The sequence below is a fragment of the Oryx dammah genome, unplaced genomic scaffold (assembly GCF_014754425.2).
Source record: "Oryx dammah isolate SB20612 unplaced genomic scaffold, SCBI_Odam_1.1 HiC_scaffold_26, whole genome shotgun sequence".
Taxonomy (NCBI): Eukaryota; Metazoa; Chordata; class Mammalia; order Artiodactyla; family Bovidae; genus Oryx; species Oryx dammah.
Window position 1 is genome coordinate 72768610 of NW_024070210.1, and position 20062 is coordinate 72788671.

General features: G+C 39.1%; 1 protein-coding gene and 1 long non-coding RNA gene across 3 annotated transcripts in view; one reads left to right on the plus strand and one right to left on the minus strand.

The window, feature by feature from the left end:
* Positions 1-20062, minus strand: part of FMN1 (formin 1) — a 435492-nt gene that overhangs the window by 220754 nt on the left and 194676 nt on the right. For both annotated transcript variants that reach the window (XM_040226990.1, XM_040226989.1), the window contains one exon: positions 712-1478. In XM_040226990.1, coding sequence (XP_040082924.1) covers positions 712-1478 — 767 coding nt within the window. The remainder of the gene's footprint in view (positions 1-711; positions 1479-20062) is intronic.
* On the plus strand, positions 1405-17218 carry LOC120853269. The gene is made up of 4 exons (XR_005718751.1): positions 1405-1480; positions 14333-14339; positions 15537-15540; positions 17205-17218. It is a non-coding gene; the product is annotated as an uncharacterized LOC120853269 (long non-coding RNA).

Consider the following 20062-nt stretch of genomic DNA (forward strand, 5'->3'; position numbering starts at 1 on the left):
CTCATTTGAAAAGACTGTGATGCCAGGAAAGATTGAAGGTAGGGAGAAGGGGATGACAGAAGATGAGATGGTTGCATGGCATCACCAACTCAATGGACATGAGTTTGAGTAAACTCCAGGAGTTGGTGATGGGCAGGGAGGCCTGGCATGCTGCAGTTCATGTGGTCGCAAAGAGTCAGACACACTGAGCAACTGAACTGAACTGAACTGACTTGAAGAGTTCATGACTCAGCTATGTCTGGTTCTTTGAATACAAAATGAAAAATTACACCTACTTGTTGAATATATACATCATAGAGCTGATGATACTCTCCTAAAACAAGACAGATATTCTAAAAATCTTCAGTGAACCTGAAGTATAGACTCAGGCTCGGTGTCTTTATGATTTTTCACTAATTTCAGGGATATAGGAGGAAACACTAACATAGCTCTGGGCTCTTCTCTAACCTCGGAAATGAATATATGCCTTTAAGAAGGGTCTGACATACAACATGTCATTTCTCCCAGCCATCAGTCCATAGAGAACACAGAGACGACCTGGTGGGGACATTCTTCCCAAAACATTCTAGCCTCATTTATCCAAGGCATTCACTACCATGTTTGAGAATGAGTGCCACACTGCAAAGACACTGAACTCACAAGAATACAACATCACCTGTGCAAAATCCTGCAAATTCACAAGCTGAGAATGGACCAGGGAGTTGAATTTACCTCTTATCACTTATTTGTATCCTAGTCCAGTACAGAGGCTTCATTGGACAACTGGGTTCAATGGCTGGCTTCCGAGGACACTGGCCAGAAGAAGGGCCAACTCCGAAGAAGAGTCCAGGAGGAGGTGGGGGTGCGAGTCCTGGGGGTGCTGGAGCAGGAGGAGGACCCCCGCTGTTGGGCAGAGGGATGGAAGGAGGGGGTGGCGGGGGAGGAGGGGGTGGGGGAGGTCCAGCACTTGGAGGCAGAGGAGGTGGGGGAGGCGGTGGCGGGCCTGTATTCACAGGTGGCGGCGGAGGTGCTGGTGGCAAAGGTCCAAGTCCAGGTTGGAGGGGAGGCGGGGGAGGGATGGCTGCTGGTAGTGGTGGGGCAGGAGGAGGAGGGGGAGGCGAAGTAGCTGCCTTCTGCGGATTCAGTGAGCTGCCTTCCGCAGGTGGTACACAGGTGTCTTTGTTGTCATTTGGGGGAGAGAGCTGGCTTAAAGAGGAGATGTTCAGCTTTTTAGGTATTATTTGGTTGCTTCTGGTTGTCTTGCCTTCACCTTCACAGGGTTTGAGGAAAGTCTCTCTGTCTGTCTGGATGCACACATTTCTGAAAGTCTTTGGAGGGCAGTCATCATCCGTGGAGACACATACATCTCTCATCTCTTCGCATCCTCCTTGCCGTCGGTGTTCTATCTCGTGTTTGAGATTCTCAATGGTTTCTTCTAGTCTTGCTGTTATCACTGCATGCTCACCCCGGATGTGAAAGGCTTGAAGTTCAAACTGAGCCTGTAGAGATATCAATGGGAAAGGAAGCAAAAAATTTATAAAAAATCAATAATCAGAAATAAAATATTCAATAGCATCCCCATACCACCAAAGCATAAGGCTGCACAGACATGGAAAGACAAGAGTCATTCTGAGAATCCTACAGGGTGTAAATTTCACCTTATGAATTTTCCCAGGATTTAAATAGCTGGAGTAAAAACAATTTCATCCAATCTGAGCTCACAGGCAACAATAACCATGGATTAAGGATAAAAGTAAAACAGTCATCTAAGAACTTCTACTGGTTTTAATATCAAATGCAAAAGAAAACTTTTAATAAAGATTTGAACATGATTGAATATACCTTTCATTACTTTTGGTTTGAGAAAAAGAACAAAAAACGGTCTGGAGATCCTTTTGGCTAGGAGCTGATACTCTCACGGTCATCCAGAGAATGTCTCCCCTCTGAAGTTTCCAAAACAACACAGCAGAAAAAAAAAACTCAGGAGGAAGTTATGATACATGTGCTTTTTTTTTTTAAGTTTCCATATCAAAGCTGCCCATGATTAGTGTTTGTGTCTGTTTATAATCATTCATAATATACTAATTTAAAAAAAAACAATTTAAGTGCAAAGAAAATGAACCTATTAAGATCTGCTATCAATATACTCTATATTTTAAAGTATTTTATAGGATACCTTTTTAATGCTTATCTTGTCAGTTATGTCAATGCCTTGAATCCATTCCTTTTCACTTACCAGCACAAACTAGCATACTCTTGGTTCTTAACTAGTCCATTTCCCAGCATTCAAAATTATTTAGCCTTTTACAGTTAACTGTAATCAGTTACAAGTTTATTAGTTTTTCTAAAATTCAATTTAATACTACTTAAATATTTCTGGTGAACCTATTTAACTTCTTTCTTCCACATCAGACTGCAAACTCCACAAGAAGAAATCAGGGGCAGTATCTGTGCCTTTATTTCTGTACCCCAGCAGCTAGAACAGCAAATACCCGGTACTGATGAGATGGATGGATAAAAACCACTGTAATTGTTATATTCAGTCACTGTCCCAAGAGCCTTCGTTAGGGCTTATAAGACGTTCTTCACTGTAATTTCAGTCCACAAATATCTAGAACACCAAACGATATATAAGTACAGTTATATCTTACATTAAAAAGGTGAAGAAATATTTTCAATGACACAGGAAAAGGTGGCGTTGTTTGGAACATTAGTTCTGAGTAAGTGTTACTGTTGCTAAGGAGGATATTAGAGGAAGAGACAAATAGATTTCTAATCATTCTTAAAAATTTCCAAACAATGCCATCTTTGTGGAGTCATAGGCATAAAACTAGGAAAGCTTCAGCAGTCAGGATGAACAATGTACTACAAATACAAAAGTCCATCCAATCTTTCATGAGTTCTACTATCTGAAAGGAACTTCAAGCTTGATTCAACTATGTGATCAAAATCATCTTTGGGGACTTCCCTGCTGGTCCAGTGGTTAAGACCCCATGCTCCCAATGCTGCAGGCACAGGTTCAATACCTGGTCAGGGAACTAAGATCCCACATGCTGCATGGCCAGAAAATAAAATAAAATAATTTTTTTTAAAAAAAGATCATCTTTGTTTGGACATCCTACCCAACTCCAACTCCATCTCCCTCTCCAGCCTACCTCCACCCATATTTCAGCCCTGATTACCATCCTAAATTATCACCAATATTTAAATTTCACTTCAGTGCCTACTTTAGTTCTGCCATAGCAAACTAAATGTTGAATGTTGTTCCTGATGAACTTGTTCACCTAAGAAGGTGAACAGTCAGATAGTATTCATTTATTATTTATTTGGCTGCACCAGGTCTTAGCTGTAGCATGTAGGATCTTTGGTTGTAGCACATGAACTCTTAGCTGTGGCATGTGGAATCCAGTTTCCTGACCAGGGATCGAACCCTGGTCAATGGGAGAGCAGCATCTTAGCCACCAGGCCACCAGGGAAGCCCCAACAGTCAGATAATGTTGATGAGCCAATAATTTTACACAATCTTCACCTTCTTAATAATATGAAAGAGTTACAAAGACATGCTCCAAAAGGAAACTTTCTTCTCTCACACAACTGGATGGTATCTACACAAAGGTCCCCACCTCTCCCATTTCCCACCTCTCAACCAATGATCCTTTAAGTTGGCTGAATCTGGTGAACTCATCTATACAGACCATTTTGATGGCTCTGTAATTCATCTGTTTAGTGTAGTGGGTAGAGCACAAATTGGTTACGCTCCTTAACCTCTCTGTATATCAGTTTTCTCATACAGAAAATGGGGGTAATAACAGAACCTCACAAGGTTACAAGAAGTACGTGAGTTAATATATGTAAAACCAGAGGGGAGTGTCTGGAACACCAGAGGAAATATAGAACTTTGCTACAATGGTAGTATTAATGGTATTGCTACCAATGCTATTACCACTTATAGTAGTAATAATACACTGGTATTATTTTGTCTCTTTGCTGCTGGACAGACCACGGAGGAAGGCGGCCATGTCACCTTGCTTTCAGCTCTCAGCATGTTTTCCAGCACCATGCTCTATCCTTCTAAAGCAAAAAATAAAGATACAAAAATCCTTCTTTAATCCCTTGTAGCTGATGCTCTTTCTTTTCTCACCCTCCCTCTTTGTCTTCAGAGTTTTTGTTATTTTTTTAAGAAAACACACAGCTCTTGCTTTACCTATTTTCTTATCCATGCTTCTTTCAACCAATGACACGTTGCTGCTAGCCCCACTATATTACTGAAACTCCATGATTTGAGTGTTACATTTGATCAGCACCTTTCAGTGATTTTGCCCTCTTGGCTGCATTGCTAAAGTTGACTGCTGCCTTGCCTTGAATTTCTCTCTACATCCCTGATCGTCAAAATTCTCCACCCACCCCTATTTTCTTCCTATTTCTTGGCTCCCTCCAGTCAATCAGTGGACTCCTCTCCCTCCATTCATCCCTTAAATGTTGTTCCCCAGGCATGCTCCTTCCCATTTTACCTTTCTCACACTACACAATTTCTCTTGGTCATCTTGCATACTCATGAGGTAAATGACAGTCATTGACTCTATCACAACTTCCAAACTGGTATCTTAAAACCACAATTCCAACTGCCCTCTGGGACTGGTCTACTTGAATATTTTTAATCAGCCACCTCACAGTCAGTATGTCTGAAAATGAACTCATGATGTCAAAGCTAGGTCTCCTCCTCCTCTGAAATTCTTCTTTGCAATTAACAGCATCAACGATCCCTTTCAGGAATCTGGATATCATGATGGATTCCTTGTTCTCTTATTTCTAACAGATTATCGATGAGTTTCATTAATTTCTCTGATTCATTCCTTACCTTCTACCCCCAATGCCTCACCTCTTCATTGGGTTTTAGTTACCTGGACAGTGACAAGAGTCACCTCAATAATATTCCTGATCCTGGTTTAGACACATTCATTCATTTTTAAAATTCATATCTTTATTCCTTAAAATCCCTTCAACAACTAGCCATTACTTATAAGCTAACATTAAAATTGTTTAGCATGGCCACATTGAGAACTCTTCTGTGTTTGCCCATTTTGTCCACTCTTGGCTCCTTGCCTCTTCTCCAAATATGCCCTAGATTCCAGTTCTATATAACCTCTCTCTCCCAGGACCATACTCGTGCACATGGCCTTTGCAAATACTGTCCTCTCTTAACACCTCTACTGTCTGCTGCAAACACCCAAGGTAAGGGGGCAGATTACCAAACAGAGATTCCATAGTGGCTTCCTCACAAACTGTAGTTACTAATATAAAGAATAACCAAATAAGAACCATTAAATTTCTTTATACTCCATATCAATATGCCCAAATAGCCCAAATAAAGAAACCAGTTACCTTTGCTCTTCCCTGTTTCACAACTCGTTTTGATCATTTCAATTTCGTGTGCAGAAGCTCAACATGACATAGTAATTCAAAGTGATTAAAGTGATAAGCACCTTATTCGTTCTCTTATCTGTCCACATGTAATTGTCATTTAGTCACTCAGTTGTGTCCTACTCTTTGCTATCTCATGGACTGTAGCTCCTCTATCCATGGGATTTCCCAGGCAAGAATACTGGCGTGAGTTGCCTTTTACTCCTCCAGGGATCTTCCCAACCCAGGGATCAAACTCATGTCTCCTGCATTAGCAGGTGGATTCTTTACCACTGAGACACCAGAGAAGCCCCTCCATATGTAATAGGGAAGAACAAATCTGACTCCATATTAGATCTGTTCCTTTTGCTTTAACCTGTGTGCTTTGTTGCCTGTGCTTAGTCATGCTGGCTCTGTACCTTTTATAAAAGAATGTTTTCTATAGTCTGAAATACATAGGATAGCTTATTCTCAGGGATCTGACCTTTACGAGTCCATTCATAAACAGAAGAAAACTTGCAGTAACAAAGAATAGCATTTGTCTTGTTGGAGGTTTACAGGAACATTCTCACCTAATCTACATGGACAGAGGCAAGAACAAAGGATTCTGACACCAGTAAGTTTGCAACAACTGATCATGCCCCTCCCCCACCTTGCCTATAAAAACGCTTTGCTGAAACCCTTTGGAGAATCTGGGGCTTTGGGGGCATGAGCTGCCTGTCTCCTTGCGTGGTCCTGCATTAAACTTTTGATCTAAACATGTCTGGCCTCACTGTGTGCTGGGCACACAAACTTGCATTCAGGAATACATATCCTATACATAGTAATACATATCCTATCAATTATTTCAAATTGTTATTGGCTGTATTAAAAATGGGGCTTTCCAGGTGGTGCCTGCCAATGCAGGAGATGCAAAGATGCAGGTTCGATCCCTGGGTCAGGAAGATCCCTTGGAGCAGGAAATGGCAATCCACTCAGTATTCTTACTTAGAAAATTCTATAGACAAAGGAACCTGGCAGACTATAGTATGAGGTCATGAAGAGTTGGGCACGAATGAGCACGCAAGCACTATTACAAATAGGCATCTCAAATCTGTGTATACCATAAATCAAGCCTTCAGGAAAAGTATCTTTTAACACTTTTTCACTCTACTTTCTGTGCCACTTTTACTTTCTACCTGGAAATCATATACTGTTTTCCCTCCTTTATCTAGAGCCACAGCTAGAAGGACTGTTAATGATTTGATGAATCAAATACACAGAGTAGAATTTTCTGTTGAATAATCATGTACTCCGAGGCATGACCCTGAAAATCTTTATGAAATGTTAAGTCCAGACCCTCACAGTCAAAATTACAGATAAGGATGGATCAAGGGAACATAACGCTTTTAAACCCTACTGACTCTCCTTTCAGTCTCCTTTACTTTTGCACGGAACATGTTGTTTGTACACAGTAGACAAAATGACTGCAAACCTTCCAATCATTTTTAAATAAATGTTCTTTAGGACACAGGAAGCATTACAAGTTTCCCTTTCCCCAACTTTCTCTGCTAAAAGTCTGTTGTTTTTCTGCATTTACCCTAACATTATTTGAAAGGAGGAAGGTCTAAGTTTTGACATCTTTCCAATTTCCCCTAAGTTTTATCTCCAAATTGCACCTGAATTTTTATCTGTCTTCCATTATTTTTAACTTGATTGCTTCTATTACTTTCATTTTGAATCGCATTCTCTTCCCACCTGCCATAGTCTATTAGTCTATATCCATTTTCTTCTAAGCAAGATGCAAATTCACAATCTTTAAGAGAACAATCCCAATTAAAAACACTTCCAATCACCCTTTTCCTTGATTGATACTTTTTATCTGTTTAAGGTAATGGTTCTCAGGCTGCTACTCATTAGAAATATCTAGAGAGGGTGGGATGATTTGGGAGAATGGCACTGAAACATGTATAATATTATATATGAAACAAATCGCCAGTCCAGGTTCAATGCACGATACTGGATGCTTGGGGCTGGTTCACTGGGATGACCCAGAGGGATGGTACAGGGAGGGAGGAGGGAGGGGGGTTCAGGATGGGGAACACGTGTATACCTGTGGCGGATTCACGTTGATGTATGGCAAAACCAATACAATATTGTAAAGTAATTAACCTCCAATTAAAATAAATAAATTTATATTAAACAAAGAAATATCTCGAGAGCTTTGTAAAAAATCCTGATGGGGCCATCACAAAAGATAATCATTCAGTTGATCTGAGATGGTGCTCTTACACAAGTGTCCTTAAAGCTCCTCCAAAAGATTCCTGGGCAGCCAGAGCTGAAACCAGAAATAACTGTTCTAAATCTTCATTCTGCTCCAAATACAGCTGAGATAGTATGGCACTACAATATCGGTGGGATTTTTTGGGCAATGACTTTTAACTTGGGTCACTGCAAAATCTCCAAAGGAATATGTATTACTTGAAAAAGTCCCTTGGTCATTCTGATGTATCCCTATAAAGAGACTATCCCTTCATTACCCATATTGAGAATAGTTATTTCATGAAGCAGATAAGCCTAAATTCTTTCCATGACACTCATGGCTCTTTAAAACCTGCCCTCTGCTTACTTTTGCAGATATTTCTTTATAGTTTCCCTATGTTGCACCAGTACAGATTCAAACATCCCATTAACTCCCACATCTTTATGCTTTTGCACATGCTGCTTCCTCTCTGTGAAACACCCTTTCTCTCCATTTTTGCCTAGTGAAAGCCCTGAAGGAAAACTCACTCCACTGCAACTGAACCTTCTGGCTTCAACTATTCTTGATTCTTCCTGACAAAAGTTTTCCTTTGACTCTGTTGCCAAAGAACTTCCTAGGTTCACATCACATTACAGTCACTTAGGTTTATCTTCTTTGCAAATCTAAAAGCTCCAGGCAGCTGGGGACCATGCTTTATTCATGCTTGAACTTTCAGAACACTGTGCACAACTTGGCTAGTTAGTGATCCTTAAATGCTTAATGAATTGAATTATTTCTTTAGCTTTAAATATTAAGACTTCCTTGTACCTCTGTATTACCCAACCAACTAGATTCAAAAGCCTGAGAAAATATAAAAACAGAGAGACATGTGGTCCCCTTCCTTCCCTGGCGGCTAAAACAGTAAAGAATCTGTCTGCAATGCGGGAGACTAGGGTTTGATCCCTGGGTTGGGAAGATCCCCTGGAGAAAGAAATGGCAACCCACTCCAGCACTCTTGCCTGGAGAATTTCAAGGACAGAGGAGCCTAGTGGGGTACAGTCCATGGGGTTGCAAAAAAGTCGGACACGACTGAGCAACTAAAACAAGCTCAACATAAACTATGAGATTTCATTGTTGTTATTACCTAGAAAATTCCAATAAAACCTCTAGATGACTCATTGGAAAACACTCTGATGCTGGGAGGGATTGGGGGCAGGAGGAGAAGGGGACGACAGAGGATGAGATGGCTAGATGGCATCACCGACTCGATGGACATGAGTTTGAGTGAACTCTGGGAGTTGGTGATGGACAGGGAGGCCTGGAGTGCTGCAATTCATGGGGTCGCAAAGAGTCGGACACGGCTGAGCGACGTGACTGAACTAAAGATTTTTTTAAGTGTGGGTCTAAAAATTAATCGATACTACTTAATTTTAACAATTCAAAATATTTAGGGTCGATAAGTGTTCTCTTCACAATAAGCTTAAAGGTTATTCCCATAAGTATAGTGAACTATGCAGTAGAATCCAACAGTATTTGTCATTCTAATCTGATTAGGAATTGGGCTCCAGGCAACTCTTGAAGTCTCCCCAGGGACTGGTCCTCCCTTCCCCTACCAAAGTCTCATTTTTTAAAAAATATCCTCTACATTACCACTGCTCAGAGATATCATCAAAGGAACACACTGTCCTGAAACCCAAACAACAGAGGGAGACTTTGCTTGCCTGGCCCCCACAAATACGTCTGTCAAAAAGAATTGGAAAAGTGCCTACTGATGAAAGACATCATGGTGGTGCTGGGCACTGCGCAAAAATCACCCATTAACATTTTGTTGTTATGAACATCCTCTCCCACTGGTGCTGCCAGGGGCCATTAAAAATTCAGGTTATCTGCTATACAATCTAAGTCAACTTTTCCCAGGGACTCTTGGCAATTCTAAATTCTTCCAGGTTAGGAAAGCAATTCCAAGGGACTGCACAGAAGCACAATGAAACTGCATCACTTCAGGCAAGTTCTTTTAGGCAAAGAACCAACATACTAATTCCTTCTCTACTAGGAAAGGGGACTTGGGAGTTTTATGTTGTGTTATTATTGTCACTTCCCTGGTGGCTCGGATGGTAAAGTGTCTGTCTACAATGCGGGAGGCCCGGGTTCAAGGCCTGGGTTGGGAAGATCCCCTGGAGAAGGAAATGGCAACCCACTCCAGTACTATTGCCTGGAGAATCCCATGGACAGAGGAGCCTGGTAGGCTACAGTCTATGGGGTCACGAAGAGTCGGACACAACTGAGCGACTTCACTTCACTTCACTTCATTACTGTCACTAATGAAGCTACATGGAGCTCAGTAAGGTATGTATGACACATTCCAGAATACATATGCATTTAGAAGCAACAGATGCTAAACCCTGGTCCTTAATACTGTGACAAATTGAGGTTCTTCAAGTAATCACAGCAATCACATTACTGCTTCTTTCTCAATTCACTCGCTGTCTATGAGGAGTTGCTACCCTATGGCCATTGCCCATGTGTCCACTAGCATCATTTTTGTAAGTAACTGTGAAGTAGGTTCCTCCACTAGGTTTGCTTCACATATACTCAACTTTGTCTTTTTCTTGTTTTAATTGAAAAGGGGGATGAAATTTAAAAAATGTCATTTAAATAGCATTACCAAGTAGGAGCAAGTAAGAAGGGGCTAGTTGCTGGGTTCTTTCTGGCATTAGAAGTGAAATTTATGCCTAAGACTGTAGGATTACTATTAGAAAAATAGTCTCACATCTTTTACCAATGTAATAGAAAGCTTTCTGCTAGCAAGAAGAAGCTCAGGGGAGTGGTTGTAATAAATTTCCTATTTGTAGGCTTACTTTTCATAGTGATGTAGTGTGAACCAGAGGGACACTGAACAAGTCTTCACTACAGCAAATGAGATGAGACTCTGGTCTCTCTACCGTCTAAGCTTCAATCTAGATTTAATGAGCATCTACAGTGCACTCAATCTTGCAAATGTATATATATATAGAAACAAGTCAGACTTTGAGAGGCTCAAATTCCAGCTGAGAAAAGGTATTCATTTGAGCTGTTTTTAATTTTCAGGAAAGCTGAGCTGGTGTGGATTTTACACTCTTATTCAAACATGACGTTTTCATTGATAACTGAAGAAAACCAATGACCACAGAGGCCAGTTTGTCCGGCAAAGATATCCCCGGTTCTTTGTGCTGCTTTTATTATCCAGTAAAGAGTCAGTTCAGGGCCCACTCCCTGAATGTATTTTCATGAGTAAGTAAGGAGGTATTTGGCTTCCCACCTTAATATTTGAACAAATGACCGATGATGTGTGCCTAGGCCACAATCACCTTCTCCTGGCCACTTCTAGTCTTCCCGGGGATTAGTCACTTGATAAATCTGCCATTGAATGGGTTTTAAATTATAGACTAATCGACAGGGAAAACAAACAAGATGGTTTACGTGTTTTTCATTAAGATCTGGGCTCTGGCCTAGGACGCCTCCTTTGGAGGAAGCTAGGAAGGGAAATGGCTTAAATTTCCAAATATTGCTCACCCCAGCCAAGAGACGCACTCATTATACAAGACATAAGTTGAGATGCCAGAAAAGGGCTCACAAAATTGAGTATAATCTTCATTTCTCTAAGTAATGGACCCAAGGAGAAATATTTTCTGCTCCAATTGGAAAGGCCAGGTCAAGTTAATGGGGGGAAAAAAACACTAAAATAGTAATCAGAATGACTGGATTTAGTTCAGCATAAGACTGTCGTATGACCTTACATTTGCTTATCTCTGGCCATCTTCTTCATTTGTAAAACAAACAGGTCAGAAAAAGATCAACAGCTTACCAACCAGGTTTCTAGGGATCCATGGAGGTATTTCAGCAGTTCTGCAAACAGTTGTTGTCGTTTTAATTTAAAAAGGATATTTTTAAATAACCTTAAAAACAATGGATTTTAAAAATACATATAGTTACACCAAAACCTACATACGTGGATACCACCAGCACACTAAGTACTAAAGTACTTAGTTCTCTGGTTTGCTTGTTTTTTAGAGCCTTTGAAATACAAAGTTTTCTCCGACATCTTTCTGAATCTATTCAGATGGCCTGAAAATGTTTCACTGATCAGGAAAGTAATAACTTTGTACTGGTCTCTCTCCTTTCCTTTCTTCCTCCCCTCCTTGTTTTAAAATCAGGTTTGTACACATACAAGAAGCAAATGGCTACCCACTCCAGTATTTTTGCCTAGAGAATCCCATGGACAGAGGAGCTGGTGGGCTACAGTTCACGAGGTTGCAAAGAGTCGGACAAGACTAAGCACACACACACACATACATGTAAGTATACTCTATAGCTCACATGCATCATATTCCACCGTGCGTGGCCAAGGCTCAGGCTAATCTGCTCTGTGTAGGACCTATTTTGGCAAAAATATGACAAGCACATGAATGGGCAGAGTAACAGATGACTTTAGCATTTAATTTTATACTTGGGGCTTTCTGACAGAGTGATGTTTATGATTAAAACTAATTCCAACAGTTCTTAATTGTTAACTGGTTCAATTGTAAAGTAAAAATTTCCTACAATTCATGTTTCAATCTTAGGGATTATTTTAATTGAATACAACCCTAGGACAGTAAGGGAATTTTTTCCAAAAACTGTTTCCATTTTTAACTATATATTTTGTAAAATGTGGTTTTTGAGATTTTGTTAGTGAAATAAAACATAGAAAGTAATTGGGTGCTGTGGCTAACAAAAGAGTTGACATTGAAAATCCCTAAATATAAATTCGTGCTCAAATTTTTGCAGAAAATAGCTGTAAAATATGTATCTTGACAAAAGATTTGTACCCAGAACACAGAACTCCACTAAAATGAAAACAAGAAAACAACCTCCCCTCCCAAAATGGATAAAAGATATGAGGGAAGTTCATGAAAATGATACATGGATGATATATAAACACATAAAAAGATGCCCAATATGTTAGGCATTAGGGAAATACATATTAAACCACAATGAGATACCACTGCATACTTACTGGGAGGGAGGGAGGAAGAGAGAGAGTGAGAGGTAAACTGGCCCATCTGATAACACCAAGTAATGGGGAGAAGTGGAGCAACTGGAACTCTCAGTGTGCAAACAGGAACGTAAAACAGTGTAGCTACTTTGGAAAACAGTTTCTTTCTTAGAAAGTTACATATACACTTTCCGTATCACCCAATAATCTCACTGCTATTTGCCCAAGTGAAATTAAAATGTATGTTAACGTGAAAATCCATATGCAAATATTTTAACAGCTTTATGTTTAATTGCCTGTGATGGTTAATTTTACTAGGCCACAGGGTGATCAGATATTTGGCCAAATATTCTAGGTGCCTCTGTGCGGGTGTTTTGAGATGAGATGAACTGAATCAGTAGCTTGAGTAATCTGCTCTCCTTAATGCAGGTAGGTTTTATCCAATCCAGTACTCTTGCCTGGAAAATCCCATGGAGCCTGGCAGGCTACAGTCCATAGGGTAGCAAGACTGAGTGACTTCTCTTTTATCCAATCAGTTAAAAACTTGAATGAATACAAAGCTGACATTATTAAGAAAAACTTTCTCTAGCCTAAATAACTTTAAAGTGAGGCATCAGCTAATTTTCTTGCCTGAGGTCTGAAATATTAGCATTGGGTCTTTCTGGGTCTCAAGACTGCCAACTCACCCTACAGATCTAGAGACTTATCAGGCTTCCTGACTGTGTAAGCCAATTTCTTATAATCTCTCTCTCTCTATATATATATATATACACACACATATATATATAAACCCTATTAGTTCCATTTCTATGGAGAACGCAGACTAATGCATTACCTCAAATCGAAAGCCACTCAAATGTTCTTCGGCTGCTGAAGGGTCAACAGACTGTAGCACTTGCACAAAGAGGAATTCTAACCAGAAACAAAAGGAATGGTCCACTGGAAGATGCAACAATACAGTTGAATCTCAAATGTATTAGGTTAAGTGCTAGAAGCTGGACTCAAAAGGCTACAAACTGTATGACTCCATTTACTTGACATTCTGGGAAAGTCAAAGCTGTAAGGGCAGAAAAAGTATCAGCAGTGGGGACAGGGTTCTGAGTTCAAAAGAGGAGCTGTCTTCCAAGGGACACAGGGGCATTTTCTATGGTAATGAGAATATTCTATGCTTTGATTGTGGTTTGGTTATATGACTGCATGCCTTGTCAAAACTCATACACTTAAGAGTGATTTTTTATTGTATGTAAAATTCTATCTCAATGAAAAAAGCATCTTGAAGCCTGACATTATGGTAAGTCATATGCACATATTGCTATAGATTTAAAACTGCAAAATAAATGCATTATAAATAAAACGCCACTCATCAACTGGACTTCCAAACAAGATTTTGTTTGTAACCAAATCTTTCTCTTTTAAGAAAACACATGTCAACAGACAGTAGAGTGAAACGAGTCCCCTAAATGTCCAAAGAGTTGCCTAGGTCTTCATAAGACACAAGTGTCCAAATTTCCTAAGACAAATATTTAATTTTTTTTTCACTGATGCTACAGAATTTTCACCTCTAGGGCCCAATTTCCAGAGCTTTCTCTCCCAAGGTCAGGCTTAGGAGGGAGTGAGTAGCAGTCATCCAAGATGGCCACATTCAGCAGCATTCGAAACTTGCAGCTTGTGAGCAGATGGCCAGGGGAGAATGAATGACTGACAGCTCACAGTCCTAGGCAGGATGTTATGGTGCCTTGAACACTGTGATGTCACATCTCTGGTGCTTTCGCACAGCCTACTTTCTATCTCATTACTCATAAGGAGTCCAACTTCCTCATAGTTGTTCATTAATAAGCATGTCCAAGGAAACAGGGTTCTAAGTTTTTTACTTATGTAAGAAAAAAAGTGCTTAACATCTATTCCCAGGCTACCATGAGAGTTTTATGTTTTTCATGAGCCAGTCTCTAAGGCAAGGATCAAAGTATTGCCTTGGATTTTCATTTTCTTTTAAACAATATATTGACAGTTTTCTTTTTTTTCTTTAGTTGCAGAGAAACCACCTATCGATACAGATAGTCTGTTACACAGTGCAATTAGAACAGTTTCTTATACCTAGTGGGTCTCCAAGACACAGGAGACCTTTTTTTATTCTATCAGTGTTTGTAAGCTGAATATCACCCTCCAGGTTCCTATTCTGTAAAATAAGGATGATATAACCTGTCTTTCTTCCTAATATATTTTTCATCGGACATAAAAGAAACTAAATAATATGTTCAGAACAAATTAAGAAATATGCTGACTGAAAAACAATGTAGAATTTTAAGACACTGGATAGAAATAACAGCAACTAGTTAGGTTTACAGCATACTGTCAGTTGGAAACTACTAACATAACCCATACAGCTCCCCATGGGTAAATATATATCTACATTCAAATGACCTTTAGAGGACAGAGTGTATATAATGTGGTTAAAGTCAAACTTTCTTCTAAATAAACTGCATTAAGTGGGATCCATATACCACGAGAATGCACAGAAAAATAAACTAGCATTGTATCATACAATAAAAGTTAGGCTATCACTTATATACAAGATACATTGATATTTATGACAAGATTTTTCTCAAGCAATTTAAACATAGTCATCGATAAATACCTCATTTGCCTTTTTACCCTCTACTTGAAAAGTGCTCAAGTTCTCCTTTGTTTTCACCTCTAACTAATCCCCCCAACAAAAATCAGAATAATTGGCTTAACTGCCTCCCTCCTCAAGGAAAAAATCTCCCATTATATTCACGGACAAACATCATTCTAAAATATGTGCAGCTAGCTACTTTGCATCTTTATAATACATTTGTGTGATTTCTCAAAAACCTGGTTTAGGCTGCCACCATTTTACTGGAAATGCTGGCAAAATCACTAACGGCTTCCTAAGTTACCCAGTTCAGTGAATTTGTCCTCATTCTTCCTCTGTGACTTTGCAAATGAACTTAAAAATGGCTCTCTTGCTTTCTCTGACAATATCACTCCGTAGTTCTCTTCCCACCTTTGTGATTTCTCTACCTACCTTCTTTCCCCATTCCCTCCTCTAAGTATGTCAGCTTTATGAGGGCTCACGTTTTTGTCTCTCTTGTTCACCAGTGCATTGCTAGAACCGTAAGTACAGCCTGGCCTACAGGGCCCCAGATAGCTGTTGAATGAATGGAGGCATGCCTTTTTCAGATCCCTGACTCAAGGGCTTCCCCAAGGGCTCAGTGGTAAAGAATCCGCCTGTAATGAAGGAGACGTGGGTTCGATTCCTAGGTGAGGAAGATCCTCTGGAGGAGGAAATGGTAACCCATTCCACTATTCTTGCCAGGAAAATCTCATGGATAGAAGAGCCTGGTGGGCTACAGTCTGCAGTCACAAAGAGTCAGGCACACACGCAACTGACTCTCAGAAGTCCTTAAAGCTATTGTGCCTGTGATTACCATGTCCAGCTATCAAAAGGAAGACAAAGGGGAGGAGCTATTGAGTAGTACCTACATAAAGCCTATTGACATACATGATTACAAACCTTCTGATGTCTTTATCACTGCTATTAAACCTTCAGTGATGTCCTAGCTGACAAGGACAGAGCTAGAGACCATGTTCTTTCCAACAACTCTCATGAAATTCATAAGCACTCGTAAATCCAATGTCACAGGTGTATCTCCATTCAGACCTGGTAAGTTTCTTTCATTCAGTGGATCTCCAAACTGAGTTATCTTACACACAGAGGGCCTAGATGAGAGCTAACAACTGTACTGACCCCAAGTGAGTCAGAACAAACATTCTACATCAAAAGCATTCATAATACCATCATTGTGAATACCTATTATTAGTAAAGGATTTTTATAGTTGCAAACAAATTTCTATTTCAAAATAATTGAGGAGCCCACAAACATGTTTTAGTCCATGTGTATCCAAGTATTATAAGTTATTTCCTCATCATCTTCCTTTACTGGGACACACACTTAAATGGTTGGAACTGGGTCCACAGAAATGCCTTGATCAACAAAAAAGAATCTTGAAACAGCACCAATAATAATGTGGGTGACCAGTTTGTTCTCCATAATGGCTAGGCCTCTTTTTTGAGTTTCTATATAGTCATCCCCTGTATCTGCCCATGGATATGGAGGGCTGAGTGTACTGTACCATTTTACATAGGGGACTTGAGCATCTGTGGATTTTGTTATTTTAAAGGGGTGCTAGAACCAATCCCTCAGACACTAAGGGATGACTATATAAGCAGTCAGACTTACAGAACATCTCCAGTCACAGATCCATCTAGAAAGAGGCTGAAATTTCTAGAACTGTGCTTTCCACATTCGGAATATGTGCAATTGAGGATGTAGATGGACTGGCAGTATACAAGTGATAAAGTTCATCTGTAGCACCTAACCTCCATACCTTTGAAAGCAGAGAGACCCGAAATAACATTCATTTTGAGTAACTAGAGAATTCTAAAACTCCACAAAGGAAGTTTCCTGACCACAGGGCATCAATACTCATCATTTTTGGAAAGTTTTGGCAAAGTATCACGCTGATTTATTTGAGCTCACGAAGATCTGATGTAATATTTAAAAACAGATTTCTTCTTTGTGTAAACATGAATTAGGAAAAATGTAAATCCCCCATCTAGGTTTATTTTTTTAATATGGATTTTAATTATATATTTAGAAATCTGGGGTGCTCAAAGCCTTAAACAGTTAAGATAATAAATGGAATTTGGCAGAACATTTGTTCTGATTACTAGATGTTTAATGATACTTGGAATGTCAAGATGCATGTGAAATTACACTCAAGTATGATGCACACAAAATAACTTGGAAAGGATCAGATCTCATTTTGACTTGATTCTTTTCTCCTGGAATACAGACAAACCACATTCTTGTTTTCTTCCTGCATTCTCCCCCTTAGATTAAACTATATTACTTTTGACTGATACTCATCTCTGTAATTTGTGCTTTTTGAAAGGATAATTGTTACAAGAATTACATTTTCAGTTTTTTCCAGTAATTGGAAGATACAGCTTTAAATCAGTAGTCTTATTTCCTAGCTGATCAAACGTGGAACATAATTCACGAATTGTTTTCAAAATAAATGTTTAACTACTCGACGCAAAGTTTAAATGTCACTTTGAATTGAGTTTGACACAGGTTTATAGATGCCTATAATTTTTTCTCTCCAAGAATTTTTCCATGTTAAATGTTACAGCTATTCCAATTTAAAGTGTGAAAAGACAGGGGCACTATTACCTAAAAATGCATACATAATTTCTACATAAGTCATTCCAAAGTTAATAACTAAATATGAAGGTTAATGATGATATAGGACCAGCTATATAACATCTGTATCAGAGCACATACCTGCTGCAGTATTTCATGAACATGCTGCTGTCTCATGGAATCTGTCTGCTACAAGAGCTTACACGTGCCAATTTTGTGCCATGCACCCTTCGTGAAAAACTGAACGGCTCAAGTATCTATACCAGTCATCCATTCTAAATGATTACAAAATACTTACATTCTAAATATTGAGATTACTAGGAGTCTCAGTGTTGGACCATCACCTTTCCTTCACTGCACTTCAGAGCAATGAAAGGCTTTGTGATTGCATGTCCTTGAACATAAAATTAATACACATATGAAATGGATTAGAATGGTTGAGGTGTTTGAAAGGAAGGAATTTTGATTTTTATAGAGATTGATGCAAAGATCATTTTTCTTGGTCCAAATTTACTTTGTTAAACATACTCTGACCTCAACTGTAGTTGCCAAATGTAAAAGCAAATGCCTATTTTCTTTTGAATCATTTTCTTTTTTATGTTTTTTTCTCTCATATGTTTTTCAGATTTTGCTATCAGAATAGCACAGGTAAGATTAAAAATGTAGAATTAAATCCAAACACAATGTACCTATAAGGAAAACAGTTAACAGACCAGTACTAAAAATTTGGGGTCTCATAAAGGAGGAAATATTTAACTTTACTTCTGGGTGTGATCGGTTTTAAAAGCTGGGCTGGGGGGTGGAGGTGGGCAGTTAGCCATGCAAAATCCTCTAGTAACACTTAAAACTGCCATTCACAGTTATAGTGTTTTTAAAAATCCTTTGGTATGGGTGGTGCATGGTTGCAAGTTTTAGAGTAAAAAATGTAAAATTACTCCGAGGTATTTCTGACAGCTGGTAGCCTCTATGTTTCAACCTTTATTATTATCATTATCATCATCATCATTATTATTATTTTGGTAATTAGGTTGCTACTGAGCAAAGATTGAGTGATGCTGTAGGAGTCCAACATTTGAGTTTAAGTTATAATAGAACAGAGTCCATCTGAACACAATGATCCATATCTCACAAAACTAGACTATCTCATTCGAAAATAATAAAATTCTCTCTCAAGCTCCTATTTATAAATTCTGAATGCAACTCTTACCCTTGCAGAGATAAGGAATGAAGACAGGAGAAAAAAGCATTAGACAACCTTCAGAACTTAAAAAGCAAACAACTTAAAAAGTTGAAATTGAATGAAAATATTTGGAGGAGGTGGCCTTATTTACCTCTAATTGATTTGTACATTTCTGAAAGAACTGTGTTTAATTTTGCTCATGTGCCTAAAGATTTTGGTTTTGAACAAGCTATGTTAAATCTCAGAGCATATGCTTGACACCGCACACCATTGTGGAATATATGATGTTTATACTGCCTATCGCAAATTTCAATTAACACTTGCTCTGCCTTTAGCAGAGCGCTCTGTGTATGGATTAAGTGATGGACCATTGGATTGGGAAAATACCTGACTTCCAGTCAAGGTGCATCTATCAGCTGCCTTCATGGGCTTGGGCTCTATTACTGCTAGTAAGTATTACCTAGAAGGTGAGCCTCAATGGGTGATCAGCTTCTTTGGTATAAGGAACCTTGTCCTGTTGGGAGCATGTTTTTCCCTTAAGGGCATTATGGAAGGAAAGGCTGAAAAGCATTAAGCTTGATTCAAAGATCAGTTCTTTCAGGCTTTCAGACTCATCTATATAAGGAAAGGGGTTTACGAATTACCAAAAATTCAAATGAGTCCATTTTGCTTTCACTTAAACTGTTACAAATGATTAATCACCATAACCTGACTAGACATACAAAGTCTGCTAAATGTTCATTTAAGATGATGAGAAATAAACACCATTCTTCCAGTAGAAAGTCATAAACTTTTGAAACTATCTTTAAGAATCCTCGTGGGAACATAGTTTTCCTACTAGAGTCCTCCTGTGTCTTTGAATCTGAAAAATACTGCCTGTAAAATCACTTTGGTTTAAACCCAGTTTCCACTACAGAGAAAGAAAAAGAAAATCAACCAGTGGTTAATTTATGCCTTGATGTATGTGTCACTGTGATGGGAGATTCAACTGTTTGCTGTTCATTGAAGGTTTTTGTCTGTCATGGGCTTTGGCACTGGGG